This window comes from Alternaria viburni (genome assembly GCF_023758015.1).
Source record: "Alternaria viburni strain BMP 2772 chromosome Unknown scaffold_7, whole genome shotgun sequence".
NCBI lineage: Eukaryota > Fungi > Ascomycota > Dothideomycetes > Pleosporales > Pleosporaceae > Alternaria > Alternaria viburni.
Genome location: NW_026055776.1, coordinates 1,040,151 through 1,059,860, shown reverse-complemented (window position 1 = coordinate 1,059,860; position 19,710 = coordinate 1,040,151). Strand labels below are relative to the sequence as shown.

Here is a 19,710-nt window from a genome sequence, read left to right as displayed (position 1 = left end):
CGTCTAGGTAAGATCAAATCGACTATAACCTCGTACTCTACCACTTCATGTCAGTGTAGCAAGACTGTTATCACTCGACAGTGGCAGACACTGGGACTCTGTGCACGGGATTGTCGGTCACCCCACATCAGAAAGAGCAGGGGTATATTCAAGCAACTATTACACGACGCACAAGTTTCTCAAGCCGCTCGAATACCTCCAGGGTGGCTCATGGCCAGTAACACTCATATCACAGAGACCAACGTATACGTCCAGGCGCCATTTTTTTCTTTGATCACTGATCAGATTGTTTTCATCCGTATCTACATTATGAGGGAAAAGATATACTAAAGGAATCATCCAGGTTACTCGCGCCATCAACTCTTCTACCCCACCACATCTATCGTGGTACCTCCAAAGGGTGCAAGGTTCGTCTAGTTGTTCTGCTTGTTCTTGCCGCCGGCACCTCCAGCCTTTCCTCCCTTGCCCTTGTGGTGCGGCTCAGGCATAGCCTCACGGTTGTTGAGCTTGGCCTTGCCGCCAGCACCTCCTGCCTTGCCTCCCTTGCCCTTGTGGTGCGGCTCAGGCTCGCGTCCGAACAGCTTGGCCAAACCGCCAGCACCGGCACCTCCAGCACCACCAGCGGCACCACCAGCCTTACCTCCCTTGCCCTTGTGATGGGGTTCGGGGACAGCCTCGCGGTTGTTGAGCTTGGCCTTTCCACCAGCACCACCAGCCTTGCCTCCCTTGCCCTTGTGGTGTGGCTCAGGCGCACGTCCGAAGAGCTTGGCTAAACCGCCAGCACCGGCTCCGCCAGCACCTCCAGCCTTGCCTCCCTTACCCTTGTGATGGGGCTCGGGCACGGCTTCGCGGTTGTTGACCTTTCGGCCACCAGCTCCGCCGGCAGCCTTGCCGCCCTTGCCCTTGTGGTGGGGAGAGCGAGTGTGGAGGTCGGCCCAGTGAGCGTCGTCCTCCTCCTGGGTGAGCTCTTCGGCCTGGCGGTTGTTGAGCTTGCCTCGGCCACCAGCACCTGCACCTCCAGCAGCTTTTCCGCCCTTGCCCTTGTGGTGAGGGGAGCGAGTGTGGAGGTCGGCCCAATGAGCATCGTCCTCTTCTTGGGTCAACTCTTCAGCATCACGGCCGAAAAGCTTGGCCAAGCCGCCAGCGCCACCGGCTCCGGCTCCGGCTCCAGCACCTCCAGCCTTTCCGCCCTTGCCCTTGTGGTGAGGAGAGCGAGTGTGGAGGTCGGCCCAATGAGCATCGTCCTCTTCCTGGGTCAACTCTTCAGCATCACGGCCGAAGAGCTTGGCTAAGCCACCAGCGCCGGCGCCACCGGCACCAGCACCGGCACCGCCAGCCTTTCCACCCTTGCCCTTGTGGTGACGGGCTTCGACTCCACGGTCTGCAAGGGCAGCAACGAGGTTGGATGTGTGGACAGGTCCGCTTCCCTGGAGAACTGTAAGTATATGACATGCCAAGGATCGTCGCAGAACTTACTGGCATGCGTGCCTTGACAGCATTGTCAACGGCTTGCTTGTTGTTTGGCACAACGTAGGCAGAGGTTGAGGCACCCAGGGCCAAAAGAGTAAGTGCGGTAAATCTCATATTGAATAAAGTTTAACTGAGTCTGGAATCGGTTGAAAGAATGGATCTGCCAGCAGAGAAGAATGGATGAAACAGAACTGAGCAGGATGTGAGAAGGAATGAGCACGTTCAACGTTGATGCCTTTTACTTCTGGAGCTTCGAGATGCTTTATAAGTCAACTCGACTCCTGGTAAGCACGGCGGTTGCATGCTTGCTCGCTCTCGCCTTCAACTCCTGAGACATGTTGCATTGCCTACGGCACAGAAGCGGAGGTGGCACCCCACCTGCCGCCTGCAGGAAGCCACTGTGCTCGCTTCGATGCGATGGCTATGAAAGGCGTTTGCATGGGAAGCCAAACACAGAAAGTCTTGACGGCCTGGCGTCTCCACCAACGACACCGCCAGCCGTCGACAAGGCCTGTCGGTGTCTCGAGAACACGGTCATGTCCAACCCAGCCGCCAGGCTACGAGGTCCTGCCTCAGGCTCCGCGACAACACCCACCGGGTACCTTTCGCGCATCGCCAATGCGATCTGGAGCTTGCTTTGATAGAGACTGTTGGTCCTCGGGAACTGACCACTCATTTGGTCGAGACTAGTCCAGAAAGGGTTTAAGGTCGGAAACCATTGGCGCGCAGCCGCGGTTCTGTTGTTCCAGCCCTGGCAACTTTTGACGTTATTTCCGTTGTTCTGTCATCATGCAGTTGGGACGTTTGTTCCATGTGCGTGTCATGTCAGTGTAAGAATCTCGTTTTGGCTGGCGCGCCAAGCTGAAACGATGGTGCCGAATTATGAACATCCAGTCTTGGCTAAGTGTCCACTTCGAAACCCATGCAACAGTTGAACCAACGAAAAAGCGGCGACGATCCCGCCTTCTGCGTCTCAGAAGGCTTGGTGAAAGCTTGATGCCTTGGAGCAAGGCTAATGTTGCCTGGGCAGATGGAACAAGACGCCTTGGAGAAAGCGGCCTGCACGGCATAGCGGCACCCTTTGAGATGTTCCGTGTTTCGGTGACCTACCCATGGCGATACCGAGAACGTATCGGGGGTCGATGTTAGCAGGTCTACCATAGTCTTTCGCGCCAACTTCTCCCACTTACTCGCTCGCTGGTCTTCCATCCCCATTCACCTTCGTCTTGTTCAAGCGTTGAGCGCAGCATTCTATTCTCTATCGCAGGTCGACTAATCTTTCTTCTTTCAACATCACTTGGTAGTGCTTTCATCTCAGTCATTGTATTCTTCGCGCATTCGAAAACCATCATGGAAAAATACACCGACTCTAGCTCATCGCAGGGCGATGCCGAAAATACCGCTTTTATCACAACACCCTACCAAAGCGATGATAGGCAACGGCGGAGAAGCTACATCTATCTTACACTCTTCAACCTGTTCCTTTTCACAGTGTCAATGCTGTCGTTACTATGTTCGGTCATGTCGCAAAAAGACTACTCGGGTCACTCAGCGGCTAAGCTAATGGATCAGTTCGACATATTCTGTACGCACCAAGTTCTTCATCGCACTCCTCAGGAATACCTGCTGATATGACCTAGCGCCTGCAAAGCACGTCGTCGAATACAGCCACACAAAGTTTGAACTACCCAACCCTTTGAACTCTTCGAAGTATGTCGGTATTACCGATGATGTAGAGAACGCATGGATGGATGTCGCATATCGTAAGTCATCAACCCTACCCTCCTATACCCGCGCCCTCTCCACTCAACTCCCATCACTAACACGGCACAGTGCCCGACCAAATGGTCTCCATGAAAGACTTCCCCAAGCTACAAAAGCCCGCCGACGCCCTGCAAGTCACCGACCCCAAGACAGGCGAAACAGGCTACCGAGTCGGACTAGAAGTTTTCCACCAACTGCACTGCCTCAACCTCCTCCGCATGTCAACCTATCCCGACTACTACCCCAAGCTCTGGTGGAGCGACACCAACGACAAGCCTGAAAAGGTCAGGGCGCATCTAGACCACTGTATCGAGATCCTCCGCATGAACCTCATGTGTCTTTCTGACGTTAACGTCTTTACTTTCCACCCGCAGGAGGGTAAGGAGGGATACTGGCCTGACTACGAGAGTCACCATGTGTGCAGGAACTTTGACAAAATCAAGGATTGGGCCAACGACAATGCGATGCCGGACCTTGATGTGTAGGCTTGGCTTTCTTGCCGGTTGGAGACGGCGCGTGTAAATAGAATAATAGCATCGACAACACATCAACGAGTGGAGCAGCATGATCATGTAACAATTCAAATGCTCGTGATGAGTGATCGAACACCCTTGTTGCCATTGTTGCATGCTGCATGTTGTTCACTCAAGCTCTTCTTCCCCATATGAAACAGGCTGTTTCAGTTTCGCATCACAGTCCGGGTATTTCGCACCGCTTGCGCACCTTTGTTATGCAGCATCATGCTTTGTTCTTCCAACTGCTTGGGCAGAGGGCACATGAATCGCTGTCAAATCGCTTTGGTCGGTGGCTGCAACGATGACGTCCTTCCTGAGATGGGCAAGGTTATGAGCGCGAATCAGTATGTGGGTGCAAGGAAACCTGCGACGTCGGCTCGCTTTTGCACTCATGTCATCGTAGACCATTTGGCTGAACTTCAGGATGCTATGAAATACAGGCTTTTATGAGTCTAGAATGGTATGCAATGACGCCAACAAATCAGGCAGATTAGAAACTCTCTAGCGAAATAGTTCACTATGAAGCGCGAGTAGGAATGCAAATAATGGACATCTAGCAATGTCAAGAGTTGGGTATATGTCAGTGACAACCAGAATGCCGCCGAAGCAGTCCACCGTCTTCTAAACGCCGGAAACCATGTCGTCCTCCCTGATGACGTGTGTTACAGGTCTAGATCCGGCATTTGTAGATCGTCGCCTGGCTCCATAAGGTTCATGAGATAGCGCGAGCCTGAGAACCAGTCCTGCATGGGATTGGAATTTCCCTGAGACGCTCCAAAACCGAAGCCGGACGAACCAACGGCATCCATGTTATTCATCGCCTCGCCTTGCTCAAACGCGGTCGTCGTGGCTGCAGTGGAAGCGTTGGGATATGTCGTGGGCCATGCGGTATCAGGCATCAATCCAAGCGCACTAAGGTACGGATCGAATTGGGACATTGCGTTGAGGTCCAGCTGCGTGCCATCAACGGTTGTATAATACCCTGACTGGTTATTTTGCATAACTCCCCGGGATCTTGACGCAGCATCCTGTTTCTTAGCCGTGACGTAGAGCCTGGCAACTCGTAGGAAAAGATGGCACATCTTGTAGAGCTTGTCTGCACCTTCGGAAATTGTGCGGCAAGATTCCAGGCTGCCGACAAATTCGGAAAGGGAGTTTAGATCTGGTTCAACGTCGGACGTATCGGCCTTTTGGATGGAGTGGCAGAATATTACAATGAAACTGCAGGTATGAGTTAGCTGCGACCGTGCGCTGGAAAGCATCAAGTGACTTACGGTGTGAACGGTGCCTGAAGAACCGACCAATGTACATATCCCGACCAGAGGTCCTCCTGACCCTTTTTGTTGAACTGTGCACTAGCCCTCATATGTGCGACAAGGGCCGCTCTCGAGGATTCGAGGCACTCCTGATTAAAGCTCATATTTCCTGGACTGACCGCGCGCTGTATGAGTGCACAGGTAGAATAGTGCATGACGACATCGGAGTGAAAGAAGATGTCTTGGACTCTCTCGAAAGAGCCTTCAACCAAGAAAGTCAGTGCAGTTCAAATCTCGCCGACGGTGAAACTTACCCTGAACGTATTCGTTGACTTCTGATCCTTGTTTACCCTGAGATTTGTGCACATAGCGCTTGTATTGAGACGGGAGTGGTGTCTCATTTGGACTGTTGCCTATTTTGTTCGATCTCGGCGTACCGAGATGATACGTTTGGCCTTGTTGCGAAAAGTCGACGATCGACGCATCCCCACGCTCGTACCAGGCTTGGTTAAGACTGTTGACAAGTTCAATCGCGATTCGCGTGCGCTCTTCCGTAGATCTTGTAAAGGCGGCAGGGCAAAATAGCTTCTCGTATGTCAGGCCCTGGACTCGCGCAACCTTAATCCAGTACGACAAGAAGGCGCTTGATTCGGCGTGCTTGTCGTTAGGGTCGCTGGATACTACAAACGGTAACGATATGTCCCAGTCCTGGAGGATACTTGAGCGACCCAAACGTAGCGAAAGCGTCTTGTCAAGCATGTAGATCATCCAGAAGATATGGATCTTCGTCTGTCTGTCTTCGGGATTGTCGTCTATCATAGTGTTGATTCGATGCTAAATGCAGGACGTTAGCGGTCGTCTCACACGCATTTTGCACATGATTGCTTACATAGCCCAAGCTCTGACACAAGCCCGCAGCGCTGGATATCATGATCCAGCAAAGAGATGGCTTGCACATCTCGACCGCCTGCGCAGCGCCAAGGACCAAAGCCATAATATTCTCGTAGCTTGCCGGTAAGAATATAGCTAGCTGCGACAGTGCTACCTCTGTTTGCCTGCGACTTATGATGGCGTACGATTGATAGTTGGTGGTGTCCATATTGACTAGTGGCAAGGTCCGGAATTCGTTGAACACGTTCTCCAACACGCCGAACGTGAGCACACGGCGAGCGGCGCTACAAGTTTCTGGGTTATGATACACATCATAGAAGATCTCTTTGAGATTGGCCATTCTCAAGAACGGAAACACCACTGCGAAGGCCATAGTTGGATATTCTGGTCATGTCAGATCGGCTTGAATGGTACAAAGTCTGTAGACATACCACTAGCTTTCTCCAAAGCATAGCACGCAATTTCCCAAGGCGGTCGTTCCAGCTTCGATGGGTCAATGTCGACAAGTGACTGGTTGATCAAGGGGTTGGAAGTTGCAGGGTTTTGGCCGTGCTGAGAGACCATCTCCGAAAGAGCAGTAAGTGCCAACTTGACTTCTTCATTCTGTCCAATAGAGGGTGTACTCCCGATCGCTCGTGCCAGCATCTCGCGAGCATAGTCTGACTGGCTATTGATAGAACTCTCGCCCTCGAATGGCGCGGGTGTGGGGGCTTCGACGAGGACACTTCCAGGACTCCTTGAAGGGCCAACTCGGCTCGACCGCGATTGGCTGCTGGATTCATGCGAGTCTTTCTGGAGGTCCAGACTGCCGAGTTTCGTTGCGAGACTGGCAAGAACATTCTCAATACCAGCTAAGCGGTCTTCAATTCTATCAATCTTCTTCTCGCTAAATCGAGTCAGCTCGAACAAGATTACTCAACGCCAGATCAGCACGATTCGATTGTTTGGCCGCGGGGCAAAGAACGGTCGACGGGTAAGGCTGACGCCACAAGCAGCGAGGTCCACTTTGGAAGCGGTTCAGACGTACTATTCTTCAGATATGTGAACCCTTTGTCGCTGCGCTTTCTGTTGAGGGGGAGCTGTTTTGCAAGCTGCACGAATCAGCGGCAACTTCAAGTTCAGGCCCAACAAATCATACTCAATTTGCTTGCCTTGCAGTTGGAACATGGCACGCCTCTGTCGCAACGTATCTTGCGTGTCCGGCAGGCATCGCACTAGATGTGGGTCGTCAATCTGGGCGCTGATCTGGGTGGCTGGCTCATGCGACTTACCGCACGCTTGGACATGGGCCCATCAAGCGACGCATCCATATCGTCGTCTTCCATATTGTCGGCTACGCAATCCGAGCCGCGGTATTCTACGCGTGGTGTGCAAGAGTGGCGGATATTGTGGACTTTATCGGAGCGCGGGCTTCTCGGAACCCGGGGCTGTGGGAACTATCAACGATGTCATCACTAACAGCAGAAATCTCGCACCGACAGGCAGCAGTCCAATATCTCACCAACTAAACCTTCCAGAGTGTCGAAGATACAGGGTTTTGAAGTCTAGATGCAGCATTCGGCCTCACCAGGCATCACTACGAAGAACGCGCGATCTCGTGACTGTGCCAAGGCCCGGGACTTGCCGATTGGCTCGCATTGCTCGTATCCCGCGCCATTTGGGAAATCTTCAGCCGCTTGCGACGCGCCCTCTGATCGCCCTTTTCACCGCGGATCCGGACTTTGCAAAGTCCGGCAAACATGAGCTATGTGCGCAACTTCGACGAGATGGCTTCAGATATCAATGTGGCGCACTGCAGTCCAATCGTCCAAGGACTGCAATACTCACCCCAAACATGTCGACGAGTAAAGAAATGGTCGACACGCCCGAGCAGCGCGCCAGCGATGACGTCAAGACAAGCAAGGCGCCGACAGTCAAAAGCGATGTCACGTCTAAAGAGCCAAAGGGTGGCATGGGTGGCTACGTCGTAAGTGTATTGAACAAATTAGAAGGAACACGATGCTCACGACATACCAGCGCATCTTCAAGTATTCAGATCGTACAAGCTGGATCCTCAACACCATCGCATTCGTTGCAGCCATCGCCGCTGGAACACTACTTCCGTTAATGTAAGAGACATGCACACATCACGATCTTTTGTCTCCTCCATCAATGTTCGAAACGTGGTGGCCTGGATGATTGCGCATTGCTATTGTTTCGTTCATGTGAAATGATAAACATCAATGGAAAGTTGTCCGGGCCTCACACTACGTGTCAAGGACGGTCAAAGATTCTCGCAAGACCTATCGTCGATCAATCAATAATCACACACTAACGGAATCCTCCATCACACAGGGATCTGGTCTTTGGCAAGTTCATCTCGACGTTCACTGGGTTCGCGACTGGCTCGATCACGCCAGCGCAATATCGTGCCGAAGTGAACAAATACACATTGTACTTCATCTACCTCTTTGTTGCGAAGTTTGGTCTCGTCTACATTCACTCGGTATGTGACTAACAAGCTACATCCGTGAAAGCATGCTCACGTTCGCAGGCATTTGTATCCATCGCAGCCATCCGCACCACCAAGGCCTTACGATTGGACTTCATCAAGAGTATTCTCCGCCAGAACATCGCATACTTCGACTCAGATGAAGCCGCTTCGGTCACGACACAGGCTACGACGAACGGAAACAATGTCAACAACGGTATATCGGAGAAGCTCACGTTGACCGTTCAAGGTGTATCGACCTTCGTCTCAGCATTCATCATCGCCTTCATCGTCCAATGGAAACTTACCCTGATAACGATCAGCATCGTTCCTACAATCATGATCGTTGTCGGTGTTTCCATCGGCATTGATACCAAGAACGAGAATCAATTGCTACCGATTTACTCCAAAGCCGGACATCTTGCGGAAGAGATTTTCGCGACTGTGCGCACGGTTCACGCGTTCTGGCTTCATCCATTGCTGTCCAGCAAGTATGACAAGCTTCTTGGCGATGCCCAGGAGGTTGGTATGAAGAAGTCCCCGAACTATGCCGTCATGTTCTCAGTCGAGTTCTTCTGCATCTATGCGGGCTATGGTCTGGCCTTCTGGCAAGGCATCCGGATGTGGGCCAGGGGCGAAGTCCAAGAGAGTGGTATGTGAAGCACCAACCTGGGTCGAATTGTTCCTCAGATCTACCCGATTGATACTATTATGTACTAATCCGTTGACAGGCGACGTGTTTACCGTCATCCTCGCTGTCATTGTCGCAGCAACCGCTATGACAACAATAGCACCTCAGATCATATCTCTGACGAAGGCCTCTTCTTCTGCCGACGAGTTATTCAAAACCATCGATCGGAAGTCCGAGATTGATCCCTTGAGTGTTGATGGCAAGGTGCCTAGCGTGTGTCAAGGTGTTGTCGAGATTCGAGACGTCAGCTTTGCCTATCCCGCTAGACCTGACATCACAGTCTTGAAGAGCTTAACGCTATCTGCGCCTGCTGGAAAGACTACAGCCCTCGTAGGAGCATCAGGCAGCGGCAAATCGACAATCATCGGCTTGATAGAGCGATGGTATGATCAGGCTAGCGGCGCCATATACCTCGACGGTACTGACATACGAGAGCTCAATCTCACCTGGCTACGTACGAATATCCGATTAGTACAGCAAGAACCAGTGCTTTTCTCCGGTACTGTCTACGAAAACGTCGCATTCGGCTTGTTCGGCACCGACAAGGCCAACTTGCCCGAGAGCGAGCAGCGAGCGCTCGTAGAGAAGGCCTGCAAGAACGCTTATGCCGAAGAGTTCATCGAGCGGCTGCCAAAGGTGAGCCATGTTGCTCCTCAGATACTTGCATATGGATTGTTAACGTTGAATAGGGTTATGACACGCAGTTGGGTGAGCGTGCTATGAACCTCTCGGGCGGTCAGAAGCAACGACTAGCCATCGCGCGCAGTATCGTCTCGGAGCCAACTGTCCTTCTCTTGGATGAAGCCACCAGCGCTTTGGACCCAAAGGCAGAGAAGATCGTACAGCAAGCACTTGAGCGTGTCTCTCAAGGTCGCACAACCATCGTCATCGCTCATAAGCTTTCTACCATTCGCAATGCCGACAACATCGCAGTCATGGCTGCTGGAATTGTGGTTGAACAGGGTTCACACGACGAGCTTCTCGCTGCTGGTGGTGCATACGCTCGTCTCGTCAGAGCCCAGGACCTCGGCCAATCAGAGGGCGAAGAGCAGGAAGACCAAGATTTTGCCGCAGAGAAGATTGATCTAGTACGGACGCAGACTCAAGCATCCGCTATCGGCCAAGAAGCGAAAGTTTCCGACAAAGACGGCATCAATTACAACCTGGTGAAGTGTGCCTGGATAGTGCTCAAGGAACAGGGTGCCCTTTGGAAGTGCTTTCTCATATTGGGAATTGCAACACTAGCTGGAGGTAAGTTGTCAACTCGTTTCTTGTTCGACTGTTACTGACCTACCACAGGAGCGACCTACCCAGCTCAAGCCATCCTGTTCTCTCGCGTCGTCGAAGCCTTCCAACTGTCTTCCAAGAGGGCAGTAGAACAGGGCGACTTTTACTCCTTGATGTTCTTCGTTGTCGCAATCGGCAATCTTGTTGTCTATGGCGCTGTTGGCTGGGCCAGCAACGTTGTCGCACAGGTTGTCGCCAGGGTATACAGACGCGAGATCTTCGACCTTGTCCTCAAGCAAGACATGGCATTCTTCGACGATCAAGACAATGCAAGCGGCGCGCTCGCCTCCAAACTCGGAGCCTACCCTGACGCACTGCGCGACCTTATGGGCTTCAACCTGATGCTCATTTTCATCAACATCGTCAACATCGTTTCTTCCTCGATTCTTGCCATCGTGGTTGGCTGGAAGCTCGGTCTTGTAGTTGTCTTTGGAGGTAAGTATCACTTCTCAGTTCTCTCCAGTAATCGACACTGACTTGGCGCAGCTATGCCTCCAATCGTGTTTTCTGGGTACCTCAGGATTCGACTTGAATTCAAGCTAGAAGATCTTACGGGCAAACGTTTCGCCAGCAGCGCTGCACTCGCATCCGAAGCAGTCTCCGCCATTCGCACAGTCTCCAGTCTCGCGCTCGAAAGACACATCCTCGCCCGGTACGAAGATCGACTACGAGGTGTCGCAAGAGACGGCATCAAAGCTTTGGTGTGGACCATGTTTTGGTACGCACTGACGCAGTCCATCTCATTCTTGGCAATGGCCCTGGGCTTTTGGTACGGCGGCCGACTGATCAGCACGGGAGAATACACGACTACCCAATTCTTCACGGTCTTCATCGGTGTCATTTTCTCTGGAGAGGCAGCTGCAGCCTTCTTCTCTTACACTACGAGTCTCACAAAGTCGGCCACTGCGGCCAACTACGTTTTTCGGTTGCGGGCAATGAAGCCTGCAGTGCAGGAAGACGCATCAAAGCCGCCATTTGACGACGAGAAGGACAAGAGTCCAGCGCATATTGAGGTGCAAGACCTTGCTTTCGCGTACAAGTCTCGGCCCCACGCCAAGGTCCTGGAGGGCATCGATATCGATGTCCGCCCCGGTCAATTCATTGCTCTCGTCGGCGCTTCAGGCTGCGGGAAGTCAACAATGGTTTCGCTCTTGGAGAGGTTCTATGATCCCGTTGCGGGGCGTATCACCTGCGATGGCGCTCCGTTGATGGACCTCTGTCCACGCAAGTACCGCCGAGGTGTGTCTTTGGTCCAGCAAGAGCCAGTCCTATATCAAGGCTCGGTCCGGGACAACATCGCCATGGGTGTTGAAGTCGACGTGACTGACGCTCAGGTCGAAGCCGCAGCCAAGCAGTCGAACATATCCGACTTCGTTGCATCTTTGCCAAACGGCTTTGCGACGATGTGTGGTAGTAGAGGCACGCAACTATCGGGTGGGCAGCGCCAGCGTATCGCCATCGCCAGAGCACTCATCCGCGAGCCACGCCTACTGCTTCTTGACGAAGCTACTTCCGCACTGGATACTGAATCCGAGAGGGTAGTTCAGGCGGCGCTCGAGGAAGCGCAGAGTGGACGTACAACTGTCGCGGTGGCGCATCGTCTCAGTACTATCAAGGATGCGGACATGATCATGGTGTTCGCGAGGGGAAAGATTGTGGAAAGTGGCACACATCAAGAACTACTTGACAAGAAGGGTGTGTACTATGAGATGTGCTTGGGCCAAAGTATGGATCGGGCGGTCCCGACATGACGTTCGAAGCACGGCTCATCGTTTCCTCTTCATCTGCACTATGATCGTAAATAGAACCTTTGATAGACTTCGCGATACGTAATATACCCATCTTCAATATTCGACTTGAGGCTGCTGATGTCAATCTGGAAAACGTGCATCGTACGGTCGCCCGAGCATGAAATCCAGTTTGCCGACAGTTCGCGCCATGAAGCTATGACGTACTCCATGAGTGACTTCAGGTCCCACCTGGTGCCATAAGGCAAGTGAGCACGCGACAGTAGATGATGCGCGAAATGGCCTGAGGAGACGAACGTGTTGATGCAGAAGTTCAGCGGAGAAGCGGTGGCCCGCGGCCGGATCATGCTAATGCCTCGCTTATCGACCAGGGTCTTGCGCCACTCTCGGGGGCATCGTTCCTTCTTCCTCACCTCCCGAGGCCAGCGGTTGTACGTGCCTCACCACCCCCGAGGATTGCGATACCGACCGCTGAAGTACCTGACGCGACTTTTCCTTGCTGTTCTTCGTTGGCGCGTTTAGGTTTATCCCACCGTTGGATGAACGTCCGATGTACGCGTCTTTAGACAGCTCTGACGCGCGCTGGGCCCACGAAGCGCGTCATGGCTTTACTCTCGAGAACCACCGCCTTAACCCGCAAATTGCACGAAAAGACCGGCGTGTGGCTCTAACGACCCATATGCCGCCGCCGCGTGTGTGGAGGTGCTGAAGCACAACGCGATCCATCATCGTCAGGTCAAACCGCCAAGACGTCTCACGTATTCCCCGGGACCAATCGCAACCCGCGCAACCAAAGCTTCCTGGCCAGAGCATGTCTTAGCATCGCTCGTGTCAACAGTTTCATACTCTTTTCCTGACGATCGCACACTGTATACTGTGGCAGTAGGTGAGCCTTAGTTTCAAGGACAACAACGTTGGCCCAATAACAGAACAGCCGTTTCAATGGCATACTCCGCACCGCGCTGGGGATCAAGGGAGCCCCGAGCTGACCCACTGATTCGCGCTTTGGAGACGTTATGCGACTGAAGGTAATGACCCTGACGGCAAGCCCCCAAGCCGTCATCCCACATTGATAGCATTGGCGTCTCCATCTCCATTGCTTCACTTTCCTTTCCACTTCTTGACTGATGCGGATCATCGTTCCTTAGGAAGTCAGGTACTATTTTCATTTCTCCGTCGACCGGATACATTCATTTTCGGTTCTTAGTCCTGGGGACATTGTTTACTTTACTATAGTTTGTTGATGTTACTTGCGCGAGCGCAATTCAGCGTACATTTACTTAATACCTTTCATCATATCTACCATGGCTCGCTATCAGCTTCGACGACCATCGCCGGTCAAGATCTTCCCAAGACGCGTTCGTCGCAACGATCCTATCGCGAGTACGATGCCTGTCGCTGCGGGCGAGGAGGAGGAAGGTCCAGAGAGTCCAGACTCACCATTCAGCAGCCCATCTACAGTCGGCGGTGACATATCGGAGAGCGAGGACTCGGAATCCGAAGACGAGGAGGAGCCACCTTCGCCAGTACAGAGCGGTGCTACAGCGACATCCACGGGAAGGCCCGTCCAAACCCTCGGACCCGATCCAACTGCCGCTCCGTCAATGCCAACATCATCAGGAGAGAGTGATGCTGCGACTACGTCTGTACCTTCATTCACCTTCGGCGGCCCTTCTGGTGGTAACAACGCAGCACAACCTCAGATCACTGGCGAAACCACCTTGTCTACCGCCGTTCGCCCTACCATAACGTCAACAATCGTCAAGGAAGTCATGCCAACAGGGAACCCGGAGCGATCTTCGATGCCTCCGATATCTCTTACTTCGCCGCCCCAAAACACAGCTGAGCCAGAACTTGACGGAAACGCCGGTCCCCAGAGGCTGCCACAACGAGAACAAGAGCCTATCATGACTAAAGAGGCCATGACTGCAGCAATTGTCCTTGGTGTACTTGGTCAGTCATCGTCATTGTCGCTGCTATAGATCGTTGCTAATTGTTGAATAGGTGCATTAGCGCTGTTAGTTGCCGGCTTCGTCTTCATCAAGCGCCGGAAGCGGAGGCACAGTTACATTGACAAGGGTCCGCCGTTTGAGACGTTCAATCCATACGCGAACGATCACGTCCCACCCCCGGAGACTGCACATGTAGGCGACGCGTCTTCGATCTTCGCGCGCCTCAATGGCGGAAATGCCGGCGGAGCAACCGCCCATCTTACCCGCTCTACCGATCGCAGCAACACTCTCTTTGGCCCAGGTCCATACTCCCGCCCAGAGACCGTGTCCACAGAACGCTCTACCCGTGTACCACCAACGCCGAATCCTTTCGCAGATCCACCTCTCAACAAAGCGTACGATGTGTTGAACAACAGACCCCGGAGTACAACGCTCACGGATCGGGGAAGCTGGCAGCAGAATCCCTTCAAGAACCCCGAGAGCGAGCGATTCGATCCCTTCGGAGAGTTGAAGGAGAAGGCTAGAAGGGAGAGGTTGCGGTATGTGGAAGACGCGAGACGAGAAGCCGAGTTGAGGAAGCAGATGGAGCAGAAAGAAGCTATGGGACTTAGACCGGATGGTATACCGTGGAGCGGTGAGGCTGGGTACAGGTGATCGCTGGGACGAGTGGATTTGCACTTGATCGACTTTGAGATTTAACTTTAGCGAAAGCGAATCGTTTCCGCGACAACAATGGCACCTGTCAGATACCTCCCGTGTATACCTGGACGCCTTTGTACCATAGTCTGTCTTCGATTTAATAGCGTCCGATCGGTAATAATATCAAACAATATATCTTACATCCAAGTCGCCTATGCGAAGGGTGACTGTCAGATCCAAGAGGAAGAAACCCATTTATACTTGTCGCTAAAATTAACCCTAAGCAAAGGAGAGATCGCGTAAAGATGACAGGGACGAAATCATCTAGGCTAAAACAGCAGATAAACATGATCTACGCATCCTACGCATCTCATGCAAGAAAACAGATCTGATAAGATGTGCAGGACTACACTAGGATTAAGTGAGTAAAACTAGTAAGGCTTCCGGTCATGTAGGCTCCATGATGTTTGGTTGTCTCCTACGTTGATGCGTATGAGTCTCAAGCCATCAATCCATGATCACTACAATCCACCTACTTCCCACCCTCCGCATCCGCCGGGCCATCAAACTTCGGATCCCTCGCATTCAACCCCTCATCATACTCAATCTCGACCTCCCGCTCAATCCCATCTTCATCGACCATCAACGCGCAATTCCTTTTGATCAAATTCCACTCCTTCTCATCATACGTCGTAGGCTCCGACGCGATAATCGTATGCTTGCCCATCGCACCAGCCTCACCAATCTCCGCTCGCGCATCCGCACTCCCGCCATCCTTACTATCCGGGTCACCGGGGAACTTTGTATTGAGCGTGCGACCCGCAAACTCAGACCAATAGAGACTGGGCGGCTGCTGCGAGACGTGGTTGCGGAAGCGGATGGCGAGCATTTTCGTTCCGTCCGTGGTGCAGAAGTTGAGGGAATTGGGGGTGCTGGCTTCGCCCAGTGTGCGTTTTTGCAAAGTGAGGATTTGAACGACGGTTTTCTGCATGGCTTCGAGCATCTTTTTGAGGGGATAGGGTTTCTCCCAGGCTTCTTTGGTGCTGCTGTTGGTTAGGTTGGTCATGTAGAGGGCGGCGGCGTGTTCGGAGTCTGTGCTGCCGAGGACGTTGCAGTAGGCGTCGAAGGAGAGGAGGGAGGTCATCTCGCGCCGGATGGACGAGAAGTTTGAGATGACGCCGTTGTGCATGAAGACGTGGCGGCCGAATACGAAGGGATGGCTGTTCACTTGCGTTACCACGGAGCCGCTTGTGGCGCGGATGTGGGCGAAGACGCATTGCGATTCTGTGTTGTGGCACAGGGATTTGAAGTTGAAGTCATTGATGGGTGGGGATTGGGACTTGTAGAGTGCGGGGCGGGGGCCGGTGACGTGCTTAACGTAGGATGAGGTCGCTGTGGTGTACCCTGGGTGAATGTGAGCAGTTGTCAACCGACTGGTTGTATCATCACGTTTCGCATTCGTAAAACTCCAAATCCTTGGAGATCACCTATGAAGGGTACACCCTAGTCAATGGAAAGACTAGACAGACGCCCTAAAGTCTACATTGCCCTGCAAGCCGAGGGTTGTACACTAAAAAAGGCAATGTAGTCTTCCTAGGCTGTCCTTTTACTAACGAAAAATTGTGCTTTGCGGACATAGGTGTCCGGTTCTCCCCTTAAATGGAGTGAGTGTGACCGCTGTGCACATCGGTGCCGTGCCGCCATACAACAGAGAACATGCACGATGATCTAAGAAGGTATTGTAGTACGTACAAGCAATGCCAAGCCCGTCCATGTTCAGTAATGAGTTGCGCATTCGCATCAACTCATCTGGGGAGTCATCCAGATCCTTTTCCTCGTTATGCGGCAGTAGTTTCGGGAGATAGTGCTCAGAGCATTGCTTGCTGATGCTGTTGTCTGGCGTGATGAGGACGTCAGAAAGAAGGCATGGCTCCGTTGGTGAAATGTATGCGAACCACCGACACATGATGTTTAGTGCTCTCTGGCGCGTTCAATGTTGGTTTTGTTCAATACTTGAAACTCGCAGGATTGACGTAGGCTTTATAGGTACGCAAGACTGGTGTGAATGTCTGCCCAGAGTGTTCGTTCTGAGATTGATGCAAGATGGGTCGCACAGCAGTCTTCGAGGCGCAAGATAGGTGACGTGGAGCTTGGTTGTAGGCGCAATTTGAAACAAGAACGCTCGGAGGCTTGTGAGGGCACGTATCACAGCTGTGCGACGCGGGTTGGAGAGGGATCTTGGAGTAAGGAGATGCTCGGTGATAACAAGTTTTAGTTGAGGCTGCAGGTATGAGGACAAAAGTGCGCGTGATACCAGATACGTGCAGAATTAGACTCGAGATGCTGTTCAGGCTGCAAGAGGGACCTCGTGGCTGAGCTCGTGAGGCTGAGGTTTGTAAAGGGCAGGCGCAGCCAACGTATCATGGAGGGGCAGGCGGCAGGCGGCAGGAGTGGGGCAGGTCGCTGCTAAGCCCCCAGCTCAAGCTGCGAATAAATGTATCACGAAGCAGCTCTTGATTTATCAATCTGCCCATTTTCGCTTTGAGCACCCGAAAATGAAGTGCAAAGATGAGCGAGATTGGGTGTTACTAATACGATCGCGTTGCTTGCAGAAAACATCCACACTGCGACAAAATGAGCCTGTGATGTTAGTATGCTAGACTCTGGGAATTGATCGCTCTCACGAGAACTCCAACAGGATCGCGTGGGCGGTAGTCTTATGTATTGCCTAATACTTCGCGTACCGATAGGCATTCACAATGCCTGGTTGAAGAGCCCTCTAGCTATAGCAGATAACTCACCAGGCGTCAAAAGCTCACTGCCGCGGGAATCTCAAGGCCGTAGCCGGAATGAAGAAAGTTCCTGCACTTGATGTGAGAAATGGGTGACCAGGCATGGCCGCTTACTTCGATAGACAATGTCCAAGGATGTTCGATTGATGACTGGGATCATGTAAGAGCCGCACATCCTTCGGTTCCTGCGTTCCATCTTAGGGTCCGTCCAGAAGCATCGCGGAACGGCGGGAGTGAGAGTGGGTCTGGGTCGAAGATGGAGACCTTTCGTCTCCACCAGCGGCCAGCCGATAAGAAATGACTACGACCAATGAGTTTTGTTCCGAAGCGTGACTCGATCCAAATAGTATAGGCGCAGAGAAATGAAGAGCACGATGGTCGAGAATTGTGTGTGATAATGCCGCGGAAAAGCTGTGATCGTCAGGATGGTGTTGTGGCACACCACCTAAAAGCGGCGGTAGTGATCTAGATGTGTGCATCGTAAGGCTTAGCGAAGAAGGAAAATGTACATGCAGCGGCACACAGCCTCGACGTATCGGCCACAGCGAGCCTGCGATCTGGAAGTGAATCGTCGATGGAGATATTTCGATAGCAGTAAGCAGATCGGGTCGATAAGTTGTTTGCTCTATAGGCCAAGACGTACGCCGCTGGACATCTCCAGCGCAAGGTGATACTGCCGAGGTGATAGATGTCGTCTTTCAGGGTCTTCGGCTGTACGCGCATCAATAGAGAGACATACGAGAATACGTTGTCCTGCTCAGTCCGTGCCTGTGAAGATGTATTGCGCGCTGTCGCTTCCTCTTTGGAGATTTGGCAGCAGAGGCAGGAGCGACGAACCGACGACGAGCCGGCGCCGGAGTCGGAGAGAAGATTACCAAGCTGCTATCGTGACTTCCATTCTTCTCTTCACCTCCTGCTCACTGAAAACACCGCAAGATCATTATTTCGCATCTTAAACGACTCGGGCTTCAATACAGACACGACGCGATTGCCGCTCAGCCGACAATGGGGCCATGCCGAGAAGCCATTGCTTTTAGGCAGACAGCGACCGCACGCTGATGCGAGAGGCTGAGCGCTATAACCTTCGAGGCTTGAGCAGTGGGAGTGTTCCACAGAATATCTCCTGGGATTCGCTACTGCTGCGGATCTTCGAAGCTGTGCATAAGGCAACTTACCTGTAGGCAGATTCCACATTCCGACCCCAAGGCGCCGCGCTCTTTGCGACCACATTCAGACGGCCAGCGCAAAATACCGAAGCAGACCCCAAGATGGCTATCAGTTTCATGTCGCACACGACTTCCATGGCAGACTGAGAAGGACCGACGTATGCCGCCTATTGTGCATTCAGAACTGTGTGCCGGCTGCAGCGTCCAGGGCACCCACGAGGGCCACCGGTACTTCTCACGCGCGATGCCGTCATCTGATTTGTACATGGCTCGGCTTCCCGCAATGCCAATCTCTCAACGTATCTAAGGCGGCGAACACGAATCAAGCACCGTGGCGTTCTTTCCTTGTTATCAGCCGAGAGCCGGTCCAGAGGCTTCGTTATGCGGCTCCCATGCTTGGAGCTGGCGGCATCAGACGACCTGTTTCTCACAAAAGATGCGAGCTGTCAGCCGCAAAGCGCCACGCCAGAAGCAATCGCGCCCGACCCCAGAAACCCACGAGCTTGGTGTGACAAATGGCCCGCTACCTGTTGTTCGCATCGCCATGCTCGCATGCAGCCACTCGCCAGCACCGGAGGCCCGCCACGCTGGATTACGTTCCCTTAACTGTCTTTGAACGGCGAGGGACCTGGGCCCTGGTCGCCCACCCCAGTGCTTAACCCAGGCGCGCTTGCCCATGGGCGAACAAGGTGTTTCCGCTGCGTCGCTGAGCCAGGCTTGGCCAGGCCGGCGCAGTAGGGTGGTGCCGTCGACGCCGCTACTGAGGGAAGGCGCATCTCCATTCGCGTGCGACAAAACGAGCGGGGTCGCTACGCAGCAGTGCAGCCGGGGTGGGTTGAAAACTCTGTACCGTCGAATCCCATGCCCAGAACTGCGGTACATGGACTACGCCCCAGGGCGTTAGTCGTCGCCGGTCGCCTAGCGCCCCACCAAACCTCTTTGGACTCGTAGTGGCATCGCAGCGCTCACCACCGAGAGGATCCACAGACAGGGCACACTGGGTGTGCCGCGCCTGTCCTCCGTATAAGTACCGCGCCCTTCACCCCAGGGTCCTGGCTCCGACCAAGGG

At 53.1% G+C, this 19,710-nt stretch overlaps 7 protein-coding genes across 7 annotated transcripts; 3 read left to right on the top strand and 4 right to left on the bottom strand.

Moving 5' to 3' along the window:
* Positions 1-413: 413 nt before the first annotated feature.
* On the bottom strand, positions 414-1,584 carry J4E79_004321 (uncharacterized protein; the record flags this gene model as incomplete). The annotated part of the gene is made up of 2 exons (XM_049353208.1): positions 414-1,427; positions 1,477-1,584. 2 exons carry the CDS (start codon positions 1,582-1,584, stop codon positions 414-416), a joined length of 1,122 nt encoding a protein of 373 aa, XP_049212587.1.
* A 1,236-nt stretch (positions 1,585-2,820) lies between these two features.
* Positions 2,821-3,719, top strand: J4E79_004320 (uncharacterized protein; the record flags this gene model as incomplete). Its single annotated transcript, XM_049353207.1, has 3 exons — positions 2,821-3,055; positions 3,111-3,233; positions 3,304-3,719. The coding sequence occupies 3 exons, from the start codon at positions 2,821-2,823 to the stop codon at positions 3,717-3,719; spliced, it is 774 nt and encodes a 257-aa protein (XP_049212586.1).
* A 692-nt stretch (positions 3,720-4,411) lies between these two features.
* J4E79_004319 (uncharacterized protein) lies at positions 4,412-5,824 on the bottom strand (the record flags this gene model as incomplete). Its single annotated transcript, XM_049353206.1, has 3 exons — positions 4,412-4,970; positions 5,024-5,267; positions 5,320-5,824. The coding sequence occupies 3 exons, from the start codon at positions 5,822-5,824 to the stop codon at positions 4,412-4,414; spliced, it is 1,308 nt and encodes a 435-aa protein (XP_049212585.1).
* A 465-nt stretch (positions 5,825-6,289) lies between these two features.
* On the bottom strand, positions 6,290-7,221 carry J4E79_004318 (uncharacterized protein; the record flags this gene model as incomplete). Its single annotated transcript, XM_049353205.1, has 3 exons — positions 6,290-6,782; positions 6,924-7,141; positions 7,168-7,221. 3 exons carry the CDS (start codon positions 7,219-7,221, stop codon positions 6,290-6,292), a joined length of 765 nt encoding a protein of 254 aa, XP_049212584.1.
* A 509-nt stretch (positions 7,222-7,730) lies between these two features.
* Positions 7,731-12,095, top strand: J4E79_004317 (uncharacterized protein; the record flags this gene model as incomplete). Its single annotated transcript, XM_049353204.1, has 8 exons — positions 7,731-7,862; positions 7,913-8,004; positions 8,231-8,381; positions 8,430-9,018; positions 9,098-9,693; positions 9,747-10,308; positions 10,357-10,779; positions 10,831-12,095. The coding sequence occupies 8 exons, from the start codon at positions 7,731-7,733 to the stop codon at positions 12,093-12,095; spliced, it is 3,810 nt and encodes a 1,269-aa protein (XP_049212583.1).
* Positions 12,096-13,396: 1,301 nt separating this feature from the next.
* On the top strand, positions 13,397-14,698 carry J4E79_004316 (uncharacterized protein; the record flags this gene model as incomplete). The annotated part of the gene is made up of 2 exons (XM_049353203.1): positions 13,397-14,045; positions 14,097-14,698. The coding sequence occupies 2 exons, from the start codon at positions 13,397-13,399 to the stop codon at positions 14,696-14,698; spliced, it is 1,251 nt and encodes a 416-aa protein (XP_049212582.1).
* A 517-nt stretch (positions 14,699-15,215) lies between these two features.
* J4E79_004315 (uncharacterized protein) lies at positions 15,216-16,649 on the bottom strand (the record flags this gene model as incomplete). Its single annotated transcript, XM_049353202.1, has 2 exons — positions 15,216-16,087; positions 16,436-16,649. 2 exons carry the CDS (start codon positions 16,647-16,649, stop codon positions 15,216-15,218), a joined length of 1,086 nt encoding a protein of 361 aa, XP_049212581.1.
* Positions 16,650-19,710: the final 3,061 nt, after the last annotated feature.